A 20,680-nucleotide genomic window follows, 5' to 3' on the forward strand; every position below is an offset into this window, starting at 1 on the left:
CGGGAAGCAGTGGACTAGGGACAAAGCTTTGTCTCTCTCAAGAGGTTGCGCTTGGGAGCCAGGCAGGGCCCATGGTCTCGGAACCCATCTCCCGGGCCAGTGACCGAGCCTTAGCAATTTAGCACAGGAGCCCTCCGAGATCCCTGCTCCCGCACAGGGTTGGACCCCACAGGGCCCTGGGAGCCTCACAAGGGCAAGCCTAGCTCTCACACCTGACAACATGGGGCACAGTAGAAGCCCCACGTATGCAGCAGAAAGGCAGATGTCCGGTCCTGCCCGGCGGCCCCCCAGTCTTCTCACCTTAATCTCAAAGGCGGCGCGAAGAGTAGGGATGAACACCTTCTCCTCCTCATCCCAGATCTGGCTGTCGTCTGCCTCGATCTTGCCCTTCAGCCTCCACCTCTGACGCCCCAGGCGAATGAGCACCTACGAGTCACCCGGCAGACACAGTCCTGCTGCCCATTCCTGGCCCGCAGCCCGGGAATCTCGCCGGATTCTCACCCCAAGACCCCGCTACCTTGGCACCGCCTCGAGGAGGGAAGCACCAGAGGTCCAGGAGATACCCTTTCTGTTCATCCATTCCATCCCAAACACATAATCGCAGTCTTTTAGAGCTCTCCCAGTCCAAGAAGCTCTGAGGGAGAGGATTCGGATTCTCATTCTCTCTCCCCACCCACCGCCCCTCATAGGGCCTTCCCAATCCAAGAAGCTCTAAGGGGGAGGACTGTGTAACACACACCCTAAAGAATCAGGGAGCTTCAGCATTGAGGCTAGCACCTTCTCCAGCTAAGATCACTGCCCTGTACCTCGAGGGCCCCCACTCATTCCCTTACCTCGTAATGGTCTCCGGGGCAGAGCCGGGCAAAACCCACCAGCCCTGGAACAAACAAACACAACACACCTTCCTCTTAACCTCCCCGCCCCCACTCACCACTCGCACCCTCATCCCCCAGGGACGTGCCACCCACCAGGGCCGCAAAGGCAAAGGTCAACCCGGAAGGTGTCCCTAAGTCCTCCAGGGAGAAAGAGCTAGAACCAATGATGGAGAAGATCTTCCTTGACATGAGGTGGCCTCCTGCCCTAAACCTTGGTCCTATAAGCCTATTCTGCCACTCTCCTCCTCCCACCCCAATCAACCCTCATCACCCTCTGGGGTCCCAGCGTTCCCAGCCCGAGTAACATGAGGAGCGAGCGAAGCGGCAGCATCGACTCCTCAAACAGCACAAACATGTTTGCGTGCCAGGTTCGTGAGGCTCCTTTTGGGTTTGTGCTGTTATACCGTTTTATTTCTCTGCAGTCAATCTCGGTTCACGGGACCATCCGTCTCCCAGACGGCCCATTTCTTTCAGACCTTGAGACCTCAGAGCCAGGGATTGAGTCTAATGGCCCTTTATTGTATTCTTCCCTATCATATCTATTAAGCACTTACTGTGTGCAGAGCACTGTGAAGTGCTTGGGAGAGTACGCTACAATAAAGTTGGTAGACCGGGTCGTTCCCTGTCCTCAGTCTAGAGTGGGAGACATTTATATTAATCACAGATACGTACATAGGTGCTGTGGGGCTGAGGGAGGGGTGAATAAAGGGTGCAAATCCAAGCGTGATGCAGAAGGGAATGGGAGAGGAGGAAACGAGGGCTTAGTCGGGGAAGGTTTCTTGGAGGTGACGTGCTTTTAATAAGGCACCGAAGATGGGGATCATCTGTCGGATACGAAGAGGGAGGGTGTTCCAGGCCGGAGGCAGGAAGTGGGAGAGAAGTTGGCGGCGAGATAGACGAGATCAAGGTACAGTGAGTAGGTTAGTGTTAGAGGAACGAAGCGTGCAGCCTGAGTTGTAGTAGGAGAATACGGAGATAAGGTAGGAAGGGTAAGGTTGATTGAGTGCTTTAAAGCCAGTGGTAAGGTACTAATGTTTTTGAATGACCAGGCAGAAGAATCAGGCTTGGATTTATAAAAAGCTGGCCTACCAAATCCACCCCCTTTCCTCCTGAGCCCGATAGAAGTTGCCTGTGGAAGGCAGAACTCTGTACAGTTCTTGATGTCTTACTATAGGATCTGATCAATTAGTGGTAGTTACTGAGTGCTTACCATGTGCAGAGCACTGCACTAAGCGCTTGGGAGAGTCCAGAGTTGCTAGACATCCCCTGTCCAATCTAGAGGGGCAAAAGTGTCACGGCGTAGTAGATACAGCACAGGCCTGGGAGTCAGAAGGACCTGGGTTCTAATCTCAACTCCACACCTGTTCGCTGGGTGCCTCAGTTACCTCATCTGGAAAATGGGGATTAAGACTGAGCCCCACTTGGGATAGGGACTGTGTCCATCCTGATAACCTTATATCTACCCGAGTGCATAGAACAGTACTTGGTACATAGTCAATTCATTCTTATTTAGTGAGCCCTTACTGTGTGCAAAGCACTGTATTAAGTGCTTGGGAGAGTTCAATACAGTCCAGAGGGGGAGACAGACATTAATATGCATAAATAAATAGTAAATAATTTGTTGTTGTCTTATGCTATCCAGTCTCGTCCGACCCATAAATAGTAAATAAATAACACATCATAAGCACTTAACATTTGTTAATAAGAGTTAACAAGACACTGCACATCCAGTTAAGGAGCCCAGTATACCCAGGGGTTACCCAGTGGTTCCCCAGCAAGGTGCAGGGGCAGCCCTGAATCTCAGTCCATGAACCCATTGGGGACTTGGTTCCATCCAGAGCTTAGTACAGTGCCTGGCACATGGTACGTGCTTAATACAATTATTATTACCTTTCATCTTCACATGGAATTCACCCAAGTGCACTTCCAAGGCTCCTTCAATCAGACACATATCCTGCAAGGCACCCGACAGACCTCAGTCACTGCAGAGGACAGGACCAATTGCCAGTTCCCTGCCCTTCCCTTCTGGAGACTAACCGTTGACTCTATGACCCCATCGAGCATCTCCTAGAATTTAGTACTGTGCTCAGCATACTGCCAGGTTAAAAACAAACAAAAAAACCCATAAAAAGCAGTGTGGTCTAGTGGAAAGAGCACCGACTTGGGAAACAGAAAACCAGAGTTTGCTACTTGCCTGCTGGATGACCTTAAGCAAGTCATTTTTTTGTGCCTCAGTGTTCTGACCTGTAAAATTGGGGATTCAGTACGTGGGTTTTGGGGGCTTTTTTAATTCAATGTATTTGTTAAGTGTTTACTATTGTCAAGCTTTGAACTAAGCACTGGGATAAATACAAGGAAATCAGGTTGGATACAGTCCCCGTCCCATATGGGGCTCGGAGTCTAGAGGAGAGGAAGAACAGGTATTGAATCCCCATTTTACAGATGAGGAAACTGAGTCCCAGAGAAGCTGCGACTTGCCCAAGATCACACAGCAGGCAAGTTGTAGAACAAGAATTAGGACCCCGGTCCTCGGACTCCAAGGCTTATACCTCTTTCCATTAGAACATGCTGCTTCCCTCTTAGACCGTGAGCCCCCATGTGGGACAGGGACTGTATCCATTGTGCTTATATTTTAAGTACACTAATGCTTGGCACATAATATTTAATACCACCATTATTAATTGGACCAGATCTACTACATCTCAACTGAACAAGCCCCTCCCGCTTGCAGCAGGCAAGGGATCCCCCTATAGATTGTAAACTGGTCGTGGGCAGGGAATGTGTCTGTTTCTTTGTACTCTTCCAAGTGCTTACTATAGTGCTCTGCACACAGTTAGTGCTCAATACAGCTGACCGATGAGGAAGAGCTCAGAGTCTAGTACCAAAAGGGAGAGGAAAGGACTCTGACAGGAAAAGGTTGGGGAATTGGGGAGAAGTGGAGATGGAGGGTCAAAGGAGAGAACTCTACTTGGGTTCTAATCCCACCTCTGCCACTTGTCTGCTGTGTGACCTTGGGCAAGTCACTTTACTTCTCTGAGCCTCAGTTCCCTCATCTGTAAAATGGGGATTCAATACCTGCTCTCCCTTCTACTGAGACTGTGAGCCCCATGTGGGACAGGGACCGCATCTGACAACTTGTATCTACCCCAATGCTTAGAACAGTGTCTGACGGAGTCAGCACCGAACAAATACCATAAATGAATGAATGATCGGCTTTAAAGCGCTCTCAGGCCAACATTGCTCCAGGCGTTGGGGCTTCCAAAGATAAATAAATGGTGGTATTTGTTAAGGGTTTACTAGGTGCAAAGCACTGCTCTAAGCGCTGGGGGATACAAGGTGATCAGGTTGTCCCATGTGGGGCTCACAGTTTTAATCCCCATTTTACAGATGAGGTAACTGAGGCACAGAGAAGTTAAGTGACTCGCCCAAAGTCACACAGCTGGCAAGCGACAGAGCCGGGATTCGAACCCATGAACTTTGACTCCAAAGCCCGGGCTCTTTCCACTGAGCCATGCTGCTTCTCTAGATGTCCCCGCTCTATGGGTCTTCAGGAGCTGTCTCTAGTGATGCTAGGCAGCTACTTGGGTGGGCCGATAGGCGGTAGGAGCAGCGTGTATTTAGTGCCCCCTATGTGGGGGGGCCCACTGTCCCGGGCACTTGGGCAGCACCGAATAACGAAAGTAGCGGAAGCAAGCCGGCCCCTACCTCAGAGCACTCCTGGAGATTTTTGCAGAGTTCCACCAGGCTCTCGCGGGACGCCTTCGTGGAAGGGGAGAGGGCGAAGGCGTGCTGCATGTTGGAAGCCCCGTCTCGCAGTCGGCACTGGATGCAATAGCCTTCGTATAGCTCTTCCACCTGTGATGCAGACACGCACACGCTCTTACAAAAGGGCCAAACACAAGGCTGCATCTTGAGGTCTTTGAAGAGGGAGGGGAAAAAACATTTAAGTGTTAACTATGCTAAGCGTTGGGGTAGATATGAGATTATCAGACAGGACAGAGTCCCCCACCCTGCAAGTGGCTCACAGTCTATGGGGGAGAGTGAACAGGTATCAAATCCCCATTTTACAGATAAGGCAACTGAGGCCCGAACAAGTCAAGTGGCTGGACTAAGGTCACACAGTGGAGTGGGATTAGAACCCAGTCCCTCTGCTGCATTTCTGCCCCCCCAACGGCAGCCCTCCTTCTTTGAAAGAAGAAGGGGCCTCTTGGCTCTGGGTCACGGCAGCATCTCAAGCAACAGAGGAAGGTTTCCGGTCCAGGTCTCTAACACTTACAGATTTTTCCCAGCCACTTGGCACTCCTCACCACCTTCAGTTCCTCCGCCCAGGAGCTTGGAAGCCACGACTCTGATCTCTCCTCCAGAGTATTCTCTGCTCCAGCAAAGTGGGGGGATTGGGAAGGAGGCACATCTACCTCCCAAATTAGCCCACACTAGTCCTCCAGCTCACCAGAGAGCTCACCGAGGCCAAGTGACCTTACCGAACATGGTGCCAGTTTGATGCCCTAAAAACCATGTAGTTTTAGTCCACCCCCAGCACATGGGCTTCCATAGTGCCTCTCTGGGATGGGGTGGGGAAGGGGAGGGGGAAGTGAGGGAGGTTTCTGAGGAGAGAAAGAGCTTCCTCTGTGATGACAGTGCTTCTCAGGGGTTAGGGGATGGGGAGCTGAGGAGAAAGAGCTCCTTCTGTGGGGGTGTCCTCTGTCCTCACAGCTGCTCTCCCAGGCCCAGGGGGTGGCAGGGAGTAGGGGGTATTTCCCCTCTCTCCTCCAAGCTGTGCTCCAAGCTCAGGTCGCCAGTAATCCCTCACCTCGTTGTTAGCGTGGGAAGGGCTCCCAGAGAACAAGCTGCCCCGTGAAGCACACTCCGGCCAACAGACTCAGACTGGCTGCTCCAGCCTGGCTGACACCTGTGGTCCCCAGATGCTGAAGAGCTAAGCCAGATCGCAGAGCCATCCATCAAACCCTGATTTGCAAAGTTAACCCATCACTTTCTAGGGCTCCGAGGCACAGAGCTAAAAAGGTTAAGGGGAGATTTTTTTCCTCAGGGAGCCCCAGCTGCAGAATTTCAGAACACAAGCAGTGTGGTCTAGTGGAAAGAGCACCGGCCTTAGAATCAGAGGACTTGGGTTCTTTTTCCAGTTCTACCACTTGACTGCTCTGTGACCCTAAGCAAGTAACTTCATTTTTCTGGGCCAGTATCTTCATTTGTAAAATGGAGCTGCAATAACTGTTCATCCTCCTCAAACCATGATTCTTGTATGGGACAAGGTTTGTGTCCAACCTCATTATCTTGTATGTACCCTAGCATTTAGTACAGTATGAGGCACAAGGTAAGTTCTTAACTCCATCATTATTAAGATCGTTAGGGTCAAAGACCATGTCTGCTATCTTACTCTCCCAAGTACTTAACCCAGTGTTCTGCACACCGTTGCTGCTCAAATAATACAGGCTTACTCAGATGTACCCTGCTTGATGCCAATACTTCAGATAAAGTGTGTTACATCTTTATTTCGGCCCCATGTTTGATTGGATCATCTTTGTCTTCCCTATTTGACCGTAATCTCAAAAAGCAAAGATTCAGACTTTATCCAGTTCCCCACGGCCCCTAGCAGCGGGCAATCAAATGGTGTTGCCTGTAACCAAAGCTTTCCCCCCGGGATCTCTACTCACTCACCTTACTGATGTGAAACTCCATTTTCCGGATGTGCCTTTCCACAGAGCGAGTTTGCTTAAAAACAGGAAGGACGTGAGAAGAGAGATGTCGTTATCGAGTCTGGTGAATCAGTCAATAGTATCTATTGAGTATATACTGTGTTCAGGACCCCCTTTTAATCGCTTGGGGAACCATAATAGAATTATTAGATGCAATACCTATACTCAAGGAACTTGAAATCAATAGTTTAATTGAGCACCTACTGGCTGCAGGGCACTTAAGTCCAGTAGAATTTTTAAGACATGATATCTGCTCTCAAGGAGTTTTCAGTCTATCAAATAGTATTATTGAATGCCAACTGTGCATTCAAGCAACGTAGCCTCATGGATGGAGCACTGGTCTGAGAGTCAGAAGGACCTAGGTTCTAATCCCTCTCCACTTGTCTACTGTGTAACCTTGGGCAAATCATTTCACTTCTCTGGGCCTCAGTTATCTCATCTGTCACAGGGGAATTAAAACTGAGAGTCCTTTGCGGGACAGGGACTGGGTCCAGTCTTATTAACTTGCACCTAGTCCAACGTTTAGTAGAGTACATGCCATACTGTAAGCACTTATACCATAAATAAAAATTGTGCTGAACACTATACTAAACACTTGGGAGAGACAAGAGAGTTAGTAGATGAGGCCTCAAGGAGTTTACAATCTAGCAGGGGAGGCAGACACCACATTAAAGTACAGATAAGAATAAAAAGGAAAGGGGGGTGTGTACAAGAGTTAGTGTGTTAAGCAACAAGGTAAGAGATCAATCATATTTGAGTGCTTACTACATGCAGAGCACTGTACTAAGCTATTGGGAGAGTACAACAGAATTAGCAGACATCGCCTGGCCATAAAGGGGGAGTAAACATTAGTAATTTATAATACATAATTTAAGGATATATACATAAGTGCTTTGGGGTTGGGGTGAATATCAAGTGTCCAGAGGACACAGATTGAGGAGTCTAGATGATGCAGGAGGGAGAGCGAGCCGGGGTAAAGAGGGTTTAGTCAAGGAAGGCCTCTTGGAGGAGATGTGAACCTTAGTAATGCTTTGAAGGTGGAGGGAGCGGTAGTCTGAGCGATGAGGAGAAAGAGGCGCTGCGATGTTACGGGAGATGGTAAACACACCAATATTTACCCAGGGTGTAGGGGTGCAGAAGTGCCCAAGTGGCAGTTGGCAGAGGAAGAGCATGAATTTGGGAAATTGGAAATGATCTGTAAACTCCACCCTCTTTCAAGTCCATCCCTCCATCCCCTTACCTCAGTCAAGCAGCTTTGGTATTTCACTCACCTTATCCAGGTCATAATAGAAAGCCTGTAAAGGGGGAAGAAAAATATAAGGGCTTAGTCACCACACACAAACACCAGCCCTAACCCCCCCATTTTCTTTGCCACAGGCTTTTGTTCAGAGAGGCAGCATGGTCTAGTAGATAGAGCACAAGCCTGGAAGACAGAAGGACCTGGGTTTCAATTCCTGCTCCATCACATGTCTGCTGTGTGACCTCAGGCAAGTTACTTCACTTCTCTATGCCTCAGTTACCTCATCTGTAAAATGAGGATCAAGATTGTGAGCCCTTTGTGGGACTGGGATGGTGTCCAACCTGATTAGCTTGTATCTATCCCAGCGCTTAGTACAGTGCTGGGAAGAAGGGGGGCTGGAGCAAGGGGAGCGAGATCTGGCTAAAAACTATGGGAATGAAGGAGTGGAGGTGGAGAGGGCCTGTTTTCCCTCCCCTCCAATTCTGCCACCACAGTCCAGGTCATAGAAGCAGAGGGGTGGAATGTTGGGGGAAAACTGCAGAGGAACTAAAACTGTTCAGAGAAGGCTCAGCAGAGGAAGAGTTGGTGTTCCATGTGTCCACACTGCCCCAGACTCCTTCCGGAGAGTGAGATTCCTTTACCAGCCTGGAGTTCCTCCTCACGTCATTGTGTCTCCCGGACAAGTAATCCAGTTCAGCCTGCTGAGCCCCGAGGTATTCCCTGAGAAGAACCAGTGCAAGTGGTTAGTAGAGCAGCTGTTAAACAAACAAACAAAAAAATCCTGACAAGATGGCCTCCTCTTCCTTGCCTGGTTGACCAATTCAGGACTCTTTAACTCAAGGATAAGAGGACTGATCTTCAAAACCTCAAACCGTGAGTTCATTTCTCTCGGGGCCCTGTTTTCCCCAGATCAATGGTATTTATTGAGCGCTTAGTTTTTGCAGAGCACTACACTAAGCACTTGGGGCACCCACGATAGACATGATCCCTACCCTTGGAGAGCTTACGGTCATCCCGCTAGATTGTAAATTCTTCGAGGGCCGGGATCATATATATTCCCAAGCACTTAGTGCACGCAGTAGAGGCATAATTGATTGATTGTAAACTCCTTGAGGGTAGGAATTGTACTGACCTAGTGGAAAGAGTATGGGCCTACGAGTCAGGGCACCTCAGTTCTAGTGCCAGCTCTGCGACCTTCGGAACGTCACAACTTCCCTATGCCTCAGTTTTCTCAACTGTAAAATGGGGATTCAATACTACCGGTTCTCCGTTCTACTTAGAATATGAGCCCTGTGTGGGACAGGGACTGTGTCCTACCTGTTCAACTTGCATCTACCCCAGTGCTTAGAACAGTGCTTGACACATAGTAAGTGCTTAAATATCATTAAACAAAAACCTGGTATGAATAGTTGATTCCCATATGGGCAGTTCGGTGCTTTGTTGTGAGAATCAACACTATGCCCTCTAGCATCAGCGTGATCACAAGTTGTCCAAATAAAAAATAGTCAAACTGCCTGAAAAGTAAAGTCCTTGACTCCAGCATAGAAAATAAGCCAGCAAAGGGGTCAGTGGTCGAAGTAACTGGAAGACCTAGCGCACCGTATGATTTTCCTTTTCCATCTATCCCTTGTCTTAGATTATTTAAAAGTGATGTTACACATATTTTAGATTGTAATGGAACTATAGACTGTAAGCTCATCATGGGCAGGAAATGCATCTACTGACTTTGTTATACTCTACTCTTCCAAGTGCTTAGTGCAGTGCTCTGCACCCAGTAAGCGCTTAATAAATGATTGAATGACCCATCCAGGAGGGGTCAGCTGAAGATGGAAGTCAGAGGATAAAGTTCAGAACTGGGTAGGTGGGGAATGAAGGAGAAGGGAGGAAGAGGAGAAGGGGCATCTACCAGGGCTGTTTAAGGCAATGGTCTACAAAATGAATAATGAAAATAATAATAGTGGTATTTAAGTGCTTACTCTGTGCCAAGCCTCATACTAGACACTAGGATAGATACAAGATAATGAAATCGGACACAGTCCCTGTCCCAAGTGGGGGGTTTAGTTTAAGTAGGAGGGCGATTAGGTATTTAATCCCCATTTTGCAGATAAGAGAACTGAAGCACAGAAAAGGTTGTGCGACATTGGGCAAGTCACTCAGCAGGCAAGCGACAGAGTTGAGATTAGAACCCAGGTCTTCTGACTCCCAAACCTGTGCTTTTGCCACTAGGCTATACCATTTCTCAAACTACAGGTCCCACCCTAAGGCAATGACCTTTAAAGCAACAGAATCCTCCCAGATCACCCTGAGCCAGTCGATCATGTTTATTTAGCGCTTACCGTGTGCAAAGCACTGTACTAAGTGCCTGGGAGGGTAGAACAATATAACGGACATATTCCCTGCCCACGAGAGTACAGTCTAACTGGTTCGATGTTTCACCTGGAGCCTTTGTCATCTTGGCCATGCCTCTAACTGTACTCCCTTAACATCCCTGGACTTAGTCTCCCCCTTTTCTGGAATGGGTCTAACAGCTCTTTACCTAACCCTTAGGAATATCAGGGAGAGATTCAAAAACCCTCTAACTCAGAGAAGGCCTGCAGACCCTACAGGGTCAGAGGCATTAGCAGACCCCGGCTACAGACCCAGAAGCAGCATGGGCTAGTGGTTAGAGCCCTGGCCTGGGAATCAAAAGAACATAGGTTCTAATCCCAGTTTCATCTCTTGTAAAGTGACTTGCCCAAGGTCACAGAGTAGACTTCTCTCTATGCCTTCATTCCCTCATCTGGAAAATGGGGATGAAGACAGAGGGCCATGTGGGACAAGGATTGGGTCTAACCTGATTAGGTTGTATTTACCCCAGCACGTAGTCAATCAGTGGTATTTACTGAGCACTTAGTGTGTACAGAGCACTACACTAGCACTTGGGAGAGTATAACAGACACATTCCCTGCCCACAGCGAGCTTACAGTCCAGAGAGTGAGCTTACAATCTTAGTAAAATGCTTGGCACATAGCATTTACCATAAAAACAAAAGCAATAGGCTTCAGGGACTCCAAAGCTGCTACAGAGGGTCTTCTGCCTCAAATCCAGACAGTTCACAGAATGCCCCCATCCTGGCTACAAGGGAAAGTGGGGGCACAGAGGAGGCACAGAGACTCATCCTCACTGTGCTTCCTGGGGGAGGGCAGAGGTCTGACCTCACCCCTGAATCCAGGGGTAGGAGAAGTAGTCCAGGTACCAGGCCTGTGGCCTGCCAGCAGGTGGCAAAAAAAATGACCTCACATAGCCACCCCTGGGCTCTTTCCAGTGCCAAGGGATCAAACAACCTGACAATGGCTGCCCACCCTGCACCAAAATGCTTTGAGGGCAAAGTCAGTGCCTTTCTCCCCGCACAGGGAGCTGGCACCCCCGGTACCAGCTGGATCCAAACGCCCATGGATGCCGGAAGCTCAGGTTCCCCAGGATTCCTTTGCCATCTCATGTCTGAACACGGTCCTAGCAACTCCCAAGAGTCAGTCACTTCGACACATGCCACCGTACACCCACTCTGCCCGTGGGGCTGAAGTTGCCTCCATCTCTGAAGGACCAGGGACTGATCATCGAGTAGCCCAGAATGCATTGCATCTCCCCCTGCCCCCCCCCCCCCAATCTCCTTCGCATCCTTGTTGGCGGGACCGGGCCCTGGAGGGATTTGCAGGCAAGCTGGGAAGAGGTAGACTGGCATCTGCACTGCCATCTGGGCTTTGTCAATACATGGGGTCTGTTTGAACCCCGCTCCAGAGGGAGTTTCTCTAAATCCCAGGAGCCACATCAAAACCAGGTTGGAGGCAGGAACTCGTGTGTAGCTACAGGGTTGGAATAAATGGGGAATCTGAGCATAATGATGTTAGAGAGACCCACAGCCTTAGCGACTAGCATTTGCAAAAAGAGGTGAAAGGAAGGAACTTATAAAAGACAGCTTGGCCTAATGGATAGAGCACGGACCTGGAAGTCAGAAGGACTTGGGTCCTCATTCTGGCTCTGCCACTTGCCTGCTGTGGGAACTTGGGCAAATCACTTTATTTCTCTGGACCTCAGTTACTTCTTCTATAAAATGGGAATGGAGACTGTGAACCCCACGTGGGTCACAGACTGTGTCCAGCCTGATTAACTTTTATGCATCCTGGAGCTTAGTATAGTGCCTACTGGTACGTAGTGAATGCCTATATGCCATTATAAATAACAAAAACAAGAAAAAGCAGGGGCCAAACTGTACCGCAGGTTTCATGGAGAAAGAGCTCAGTTGATCATATTGACTGATCACTGTACTAAGTACTTGGGTAAGAACAGTAGGGGTGAAAGTCAGGGTCCCTGTGGTTTAATTAATCAATGGTATTTATTGCACACTTCCTGGGTGCAGAGCACTGTAACTAAATGCTTAGGAGGGTACAATACAACAGAGTTAGGTAGATAGTTTTCCTGCCCATAAAAATCTTATAGTCTAGAGGGTAATAGTCATTGTCAAGTTCAGTAAGCACTTACTACATGCCAAGCACTGTACTAAACTCTGGGGTACATACAGGATAATCGGCTCCACGTGAGGCTTACAGAGTAAGTACGGAGGAAACTGGGTGTTGAGTCTCCATTTCGCAGATGAGGGACCCGAGGTACAGAGAAGTGAAGTAAGTTGCCCAAGGTCACCCAGCAGGTAAATGGAGAAGCCAGGATAGGAACCCAGGTTCTCTGACTCCCAGTTCCAAGCTCTTTCCACTAGGCCATGCTGCTTCCAGTCTAATGGGGACACAAATCATTTACAACTCAGGGGAGGAAGACGATGCAGAGAGATGCAGCTGACCCAGCGAGTGGAGAAGAAAGATGGATCGGGAAATAGATTTCAAGCCTAAGTCCTAAACACTGCTCAAACCTAGCTTTTCCAGCCAAGGATTAGGGGAGAAGCAGGGGTGCTTTGATATTAAATGATTAATAATTTGGCAAAGAGCCAAATAGGAATAGAACTACAGCACTGGATCAGCATATTTGTGCACTGGGCACCAATTCCTAGCCTTACTGAAAGATATAAATTTGCCAGCTGACAAATAGTTTCCCAGCCTGCCCCCTACCCAGAATCCTCTGCTAGGGCCAAGAAAGACAGTCGCATGCTTCCCTCTGGCTCATCCAACTCCCAGTGAAGTCAAGGGCAGCTTCAACAGTCACCTAAGATTTGGGGTTTCATCCTGTGCCTTTCTGGGCTCCCAGCTATTCACCAGAATCTGACACCCACTCCTGCCTCAGGGAGGAAAGCAACAGGACAGTGTCCCATTACTTCCAGGAAATACCAAATCCCTTACTTCCACAACTCATCTCATCATCCCTCTAGCCCCCCTCTCCAGATTCCTTTAGGTTTCGATCCCTGACTCCCTCCAGGGCCTCCCCAACCCCACCCATCACCCCCAAACCACCCACCTTTTCTTCTAAACTTGTCAGGCCACTGCCACCCCTGCCCCTCCCAATCCATTCCTCCTGGAGCCTCCAAGGGGTGGGGTGACCAGGGTAGGTCCAGAGAGGAGTGGTCACCACCAACTCATCTTGGAGGAGGAGGAGGGTGTGGTGGGGGAAGGGGAAAAAACAAACAATAGATCTGGAGGCAATCAGGAGGCTGGGGATGAGCATTTTAAGATAAGGTGGGGGGTTCAAAAAGAGGGAGATGCAGAGACAGAAGTTTGAGATGGAAAAAATAAAGTTTAATCTGGATGACAGTTGACCTGAGACTCGCCAGCAGCAGCAAGCTGAAGTCACCATGCTGCCAGGAAATCTGTAACTAAGCTCATCCTTTGTGAGGCATGAACAGCATCAGCAGGGGCTCTTGGATCCTGCAGCTGAATTTCTCTCTCCATTCTTGGTTCCTCTCCATCCACCCTACTGAGCCCAGAGGGGAGAGAAGAGCTATCACTTAAGCACTAACAATTATAAGCTCCTTGTGGGCAGGGAACATGTCTATCATATTGTAATGTAGCTGCCTAATCAAATTTACTGAGCACTTACTGTGTGCAAAGCACTGGACTCTAAGGGCTTGGGAGAGAACAAAACTAGCAGATATGTCCCCCGCCCATATCGAGCCAACAATATAGAGTCATTGATTGATACAGTGGAATTGGTAAAATCTAAGAGTACAATATAACAAAGTTGGTAGACATATTCCCTAGCCACAACAAATTTACAATCTAGAGCCTCTCCCTAGTGGTGACTAACAACCCAGAGCTGTCAGTGTTCTGCACACAGTAATCACACACTCATTAAATACTTTAGCCCCTTTATTAGTAATAATAATAGTATTTGTTTCTGCCCACTTATAAGTCACTTCAGTGCCTACCATAGTGTTCTAGACTGTAAGCCCAACGTGGGCAGGGAATGTGACTTGATTGTTGTATTGTAATAATAATGTCGGTATTTGTTAAGCGCTTACTATGTGCAGAGCACTGTTCTAAGTGTTGGGGTAGATACAGGGTAATCAGGTTGTCCCACGTGAGGCTAACAGTCTGCATTCCCATTTTACAGATGAGGGAACTGAGGCACAGAGAAGTTAAGGGACTCTCCCAAAGTCACACAGCTGACAAGTGGCAGGGCTGGGATTTGAACCCATGACCTCTGACTCCCAAGCCCGTGCTCTTTCCACTGAGCCACGCTGCTTCCCACTCTCCCAAGTGCTTAGTACAGAGCTCTGCACACAGTAAGCCTCAATAAATACAATTGAATGAATACTACAGATTGTAAGCATATTTAGTGTCTTGTTTCAAGAGATTGTAAATTCCTAGAGGGCAGTGATCTACTATTGCCCTCTCCTAAGTGCTTAGAACAGTGCTCTGCACGTAACACTCAGTGCATACTGCTGAATGGAAACGAAAGCTTCCTGTTCAGTTGCCTGCTCCTGCTTCACAAACAGCCACCTTGCTTCTATAAGCATTTACGCCAGGAGAACATAAATCATTTATGCTATTGACTATTTACCTGTATCTAATCTTCAGGGGAGTTGGCAGGGGGGAGGGGAAAGAGGGGAGCACTTCAAGCTAGTCTCTTGACTGGAAGCCCTTTGTGGGTGGGGAAATCACATTTTACCAATTCTACTGAATCAGTGAATCTGTGGTGTTAGCTCCATATGGGCAGGGGACAGAGTACAGTGCTTTGCACACAGTAAGTGTTCAAAAAATACCGATCAGTATTTGAGCACTGTACTAAGCACTTAGGAGAATACAAAGTTGGCAAACATTTCCAGCCCACAAGGAGCTTAGTCTACAGGGCACTTTCTCACAGAGTTAGTACAGTGCTCTGCACACAATAAGCACTCAATAAGTGATTGATAGCTTGACAAAACTGCCTTCATGACTAGATGCAGCAGAGATCTCTTCTCTTGGTAGCTGCCTCCTCCTAAAACAAACCCCCTGCTCAGCTAATTTTTCTTCTCCTTCCAAAGGAACCCATCGTTCAAAGACAAAGGAATAGCTGGCAAGTGAGTTTTGAAAGAATTCTTACTTAAGGCCTTTCTTCAAAGCTTCAAATATTCTCTTCACCTGCTGAGGCTTGGGGTCCAGGCAGATGGCATATGACTTGGAGGATTTCTTCGATTTCGTGGAGTTTCTGCTGAGGGACTTTCTACAAGATGACATCAAAACTCAAGGTCAAAGTAGTTACAAGCACAGTAGTTCAGGCCCCCTGCCCCACCATGTTTTCCCTCTTCCCTCCCCGACACACAAACACACACCTCCACCTGGAGTCCAACAGCTGCCAGATGCAGGAATTTCATCAGATCAGAGATGGGTTAAAAAGGCAGCTTGAAATTGCTCTAATACCAACTCTCTTGTATTGTGTTCTCCCAAGCACTTAGTACAGTGTTCTACACACAGACTGCCCTCAGTAAATACCGATTTAGTGCTAATCAATGAGGTTCTTGGATTTGTACCCTCTCACACCCCTCTATCCTTATGTACACATCCATAATTTATATTAACATCTGCCTCTCCACCCCCCCACCCCAACTGTAAGCTCACTGTGGGCAGGGAATGCAACTGTTTGTTATTTTGTACAATAAGCACTCAAATACAGTCGACCGATTGAGGCAGACCCAAGGTTACTAGATCGGACAGAGTCCCTCTCCCACAAAGGGCTCACAATCTATTTTAGCCCCACTTTACAGAAAGTCAGGGCACTGAGAGATTAAGCAACTTGCCCAAGAATATACAGCAGGACAGTGAAATATTTGGGGCTAGTACCCAGGTCTCCTGCCTGCTATGGCACCTAATTTCAAGATACAGAGACCAGGAGAGGAAAGAGAAAGGAAAGCCAGATTAAAGCACTGAATTACTTATTTTAAGGGACTATTTAAGGAGTTAAGTATCTATTCTTTGCACATCTTATCTTCCTTTAATTGGTAGAATCCAGAAACACACAGATATAGCTGAATGTTCCCCAAAAATACTTCAGAGCTATTTAGCAGGAAGACAGCCACTGCATTTGGTTAATCCCAAAACACAAGAGTGTTTAAAAATGTACTTCATGGCTCAAATAGTTTCAATTGTCCCTGAAGAGACCAGCTAGCCTCCTCCTGTAAATATGTACCTAAAAAGTTTAAGAGTCAAAATAGCTGGGCTGTTCACATTTCCAGATTAGCCAGATAGCAAGCATACCACAGGCATAAATTTGCTATTTGCTCAGTAGACTGGAACCGATCTAATCTACATGAAAACTCATCAGACACAGTCCAGGTAGCCTGAGACTGCACACACAAAAAAATAGTTCTTTAGAAAGGGTGTTGATCCTATCGGTCACCTTGAAAGCACTTGAGCTGTTTGTGGGTAGCAGAGAAGAATCACCCCCCCACCCCTTACCCCAAATTCACACAACCCTGAGAAAGTTTCCACTTCCTCACCCGGTGTAGGTGAATTCTATTGGATTAGGGTCCACCCATCCTAACAGAAAGGAAGAGAGAAAATGCCAGGCTTTAAAACAAACAGAAACTTAAAACAACACAAACCTCTTAGAACGAGACTTGCGTGAAGCAGCCATCTCTAGCAGACAAGAAGCAACCACAGGAGCTTAGATGCCAGTCACAAGAAAGGATAACCCCCTCTCTTCAAGGGTGTTTCTTTTAGCAAAACTCCCGATCTCACTAGGGCACATACTTCTCCGGCTATTAAGGCTCCTGTTGGCTGATTGGGATGGCTATTAAACATGCATCTGGGTGCTTCTGCTGACTTACCTGTTAACACATCATCTCGTTCAGCTGGCTCCCCCTGCCCTGGCCTCAGACGAGAATGCTTGAGAATCCAATTCTCCCAGAGAAATCTACCCTAACAACCAAGCTGTGCCATTGAGTTCACCTGAAGAGAATTCTCCTGCTTTCAGTACCAAGATGTTCCCTGAGAAATTAGCATTTGCTATTTGTTTGGGTTTTTTAAATAGTTTTTAAGTGCTTACTATGTGCCAGATATTGTATGAAGCTCTGGGGTAGGAACAAACTAATCAGGTTGGACACAGTTCCAGTCCATATAGGGCTCACAGTCTTAAAGCTCATTTTATGGATGAGGTAAGTGAGGCCCAGAAAATTAAAGTGACTTGCCCAATATCACATAGACAAGAGGTGGAACCAAGATTAGAACTCAGGTCCTCTGACTCTTTAAGATGACCCCACTTACCAGAGACAGATGGAATACAAATAACAATGAAATGGTGGTATTTGTTAAGTTCTGTTTACTATGTACCAAGATATGTACTAAGCACTGGGCTAGATACAGGAAAATTAGATTGGACACAATCCCCTATCCCACAGGGGGCTCAGGGTCTAAGGAGGAGGGAGAACAGGTGTTCAGTGCTCATTTTACAGATGAGGAAACATGAGATGCACAGGAGCAAATGACTTGACCAAGGTTCATTCATTCATTCAATAGTATTTATTGAGAGCTTACTATGTGCAGAGCACTGTACTAAGCACTTGGAATGTACAATTCGGCAACAGATAGAGACAATCCCTGCCCATTGACGGGTTTACAGTCTAATCGGGGGAGACGGACAAAAACAAGACAACATAATCATGATAAATAGAATCAAGGGGATGTACACCTCATTAACAAAATAAATAGGGTAATAAAAATATATACAATTCCACAGCAGGTACGTACCAGAGTCAGGATTAGAACCCAGGTGTCCTGTGCTTTTTCCATTAAGCCACACTGCTTCCCTTTGTAATATCATACACATCTGTGTGATACTTGTGTACTGTATGCCTGCACGCCACTTGAGACCATAAGGTCCCCATGTAATGTTGTGTTTATGTTACACAGTGCCTAACCCAGCCCGATAATTTAGTAAGTACAAAACCAAGCTAGAAATATGGTTTATAACTACCCCAAAGCAGTGAGCACCGGTTGAAATGATATCAATTCATTTGTGGGGGTTTTTCGTCACTAGCATTCAGTTACACACCACGAGTTAATATTTCATTTTGCAGCTGACAGTTGCACAGCCCCAACAACAACAGAAAAACACAAACGAGTCTCTCTGTCTTGGGCTAACCTGTATTAAACAACCTCGGGCATTTGACCAGCGAGCAGGACAGAGGAAGCAAGCGGGATAGATGCAGGGAGAAGATTGACAAGCACAGCGGAACACCCCAACTCCTCCCCACCTCCTGACAAAGGAGGATATAGGGGTGATGTTGACAGCACAATTAACCCCACAAGCCCCTCAATCTGAGCGTGCCTCTTCATGTTACCCGACCTAAGAACAAGTGCTGGAGAGGGTACTGGGCTGCTGCCGTGAACGGGTTAAGATCGGCCTGGTCAGTAGAAAGCATGTGGTTCACCAGAAACTTGGAAAGGTGGACTGATGGTTAGCCTCCCAGCGCTTCCATAGCAACCGAGCCTCTAGGCTACGGAATCCAGTTGAGCCAGATTATGTTACCATGGGAAAGGTGAGGGCTGAAACAGAAACTAGGGTCACCCCCCGCCCTGGCCAGAGGGGCCACGGAGAGGGGCAGAGCCCTTAAAAACAGCAGTGGGATTCTCCGTGCCTTGTTTCTTGATTTTCGGCTCTTGGGGTCCCTCACGCCAGTGAACAGACTGCTCCCTTCCCTGCTGCCTTTGGAGCTAATAATAATTACGGTATTCGTTAAGCACCTCCGAGGTGTCAAGCACCATTCTAAGCGCCGGAGCAGATACAAGTTAATCAGGTTGGACACAGTCCCTGTCCCACATGGGGTTCAGAGTTTTAATCCCCATTTTACAGATGAGATAACTGAGAGACAGAGAAGTGAAGTGACCTTGCCCAAGGTCCCACAGCAGACAAGTGGAGGAGTCAGGATTAGAACTCAGGACCTTCTGACCCCCAGGCCTGTGCTCTATCCACTGGGCCACGCTGCTTCTCTAACCCTGTTGCTTCTACGCAACACTGCTTCTCAACCTGCAGTTGATCTTCAGGGTGCAAATCCGGAGAAGGGGGAAATGATCTGGTCCCAATTTCCCTAGTGTCCTACCCAGCGCGATTTTCCCAGAGGCCACATTAGGAGGGGTCACCTGTGGGCTTGTGCAAAATAATAATAATAATAGTATTTTATAAATGCTTACTATGTGCCAGGAACTGTACTAAGTACTGGGGTGGGTACAAGCAAATCGCATTGGACGCAGTCCCTGTCCCACATGAGCCTTACAGTGTTAATCCTCATTTTACAGATGAGGTAACTGAGGCACAAAGAAATTAAAAGACTTACCCAAGGTCATGCACCAGAAAAGTGGCAGAGCTGGGATTAGAACCCAGGTCCTTCTGACTCCCAGGCCCATGCTCTAACCATAGAGCATAGAGGCCTCAATAGGAGGCAGGGTTGCCTAGTGGAAAGAGCAGGGGACTGGGAGTCAGGAGACCTGGGTTCTCGTTTCTGCTCTGCTGCTGGTCTGCTGGCTGACCCTAGTCAAATCACTTAACCTCTCTGTGCCTCGGTTTCCTCATCTGTAAAATGGGGAGAAAAATACCTGTTCTTCACCCCTCATAGATTGTATCATGTAAGATAAAGACTCTGTTCTCATCCAATTATTTTATACTTACCCCAGGCTGGGCACAGTGCTTGACACAGAGTAAAGCATTTAACAAATACTTTCATTATTTTTCTTGTCAGTTACTTTTTGCCCTTGGTCAGCTTTCAAGTCAGAAATGTTGTTTTTGCTTTCCTGAGGGTCACCATTTTCTCAATTCTTTAATTCTTCCTATCCATTCTCGATTACCCAAATCCTTTACCCCGGAATGCTTTGGGAAGCCCCAGAATGGGGAGGCGATGGAAGCAGAACCCTCTGCTGGGATGCGGAAGAGCCGCCCCCCAAGGCTGGAGGGCAGAGGCCAGAGCTGCAGAGGAAACCAGTCCACGAGCAGAAGGTCCGAGTGCCTGCAGACCAATTCGATCCCAAGAACGGAGACAGTAAGAGGGGTCTTCCCCGTGGGAAACTGGGAACGAGGAGGGATCTGGTATCCCAGGTAGAGTAGGAACTTCTCCCAAGATGGTGGAACTCACTGGAGCTCAGCAGTAGCAGCTGATGAAGTAGACTGCCAGTCTCGTGGGACAGGAACTCTGTCTGGCCTGGTTACCTTGTAACTACCCCAGCGCTTAGCACAGCACTTAGCACAGAATAAGCACTTAGCATCATCATCGTTATTATAATAATTATAATCATCATTATAATTCTCCCACTCCCTTATGCGTCTCCCTGACTTGCTCCCTTTATTCAAACCGCCACCCCCCAAGCTCCACGGCACTTTTGTCCATCTCCATCATTTACTTATTTATATTAATGTCTGTCTCCCCATCTAGACTGTAAGCTTGTTGTGGGGAGGGAGTGTGC

General features: G+C 47.8%; 1 protein-coding gene across 5 annotated transcripts in view; it reads right to left on the minus strand.

Annotated features, from left to right (window-relative positions):
• Positions 1 to 20,680, minus strand: part of RIPOR3 (RIPOR family member 3) — an 84,543-nt gene that overhangs the window by 25,879 nt on the left and 37,984 nt on the right. For 3 of the 5 annotated variants that reach the window (XM_029071035.1, XM_029071034.1, XM_039912895.1), the window contains exons 3-10: positions 15,333 to 15,452; positions 8,471 to 8,549; positions 7,861 to 7,884; positions 6,552 to 6,605; positions 4,581 to 4,730; positions 2,766 to 2,829; positions 834 to 877; positions 301 to 426 (exon numbers count right to left, since the gene is read on the minus strand). In XM_029071035.1, the coding sequence (XP_028926868.1) occupies positions 301 to 426; positions 834 to 877; positions 2,766 to 2,829; positions 4,581 to 4,730; positions 6,552 to 6,605; positions 7,861 to 7,884; positions 8,471 to 8,549; positions 15,333 to 15,452 (661 nt within the window). Of the gene's footprint in view, positions 1 to 300; positions 427 to 833; positions 878 to 2,765; positions 2,830 to 4,580; positions 4,731 to 6,551; positions 6,606 to 7,860; positions 7,885 to 8,470; positions 8,550 to 15,332; positions 15,453 to 16,830; positions 16,994 to 20,680 lie in introns of those variants that run through there. The other 2 variants (XM_007671387.2, XM_029071040.1) reach the window with 2 other exon arrangements.

The sequence above is a fragment of the Ornithorhynchus anatinus genome, chromosome 8 (genome assembly GCF_004115215.2).
Source record: "Ornithorhynchus anatinus isolate Pmale09 chromosome 8, mOrnAna1.pri.v4, whole genome shotgun sequence".
NCBI lineage: Eukaryota > Metazoa > Chordata > Mammalia > Monotremata > Ornithorhynchidae > Ornithorhynchus > Ornithorhynchus anatinus.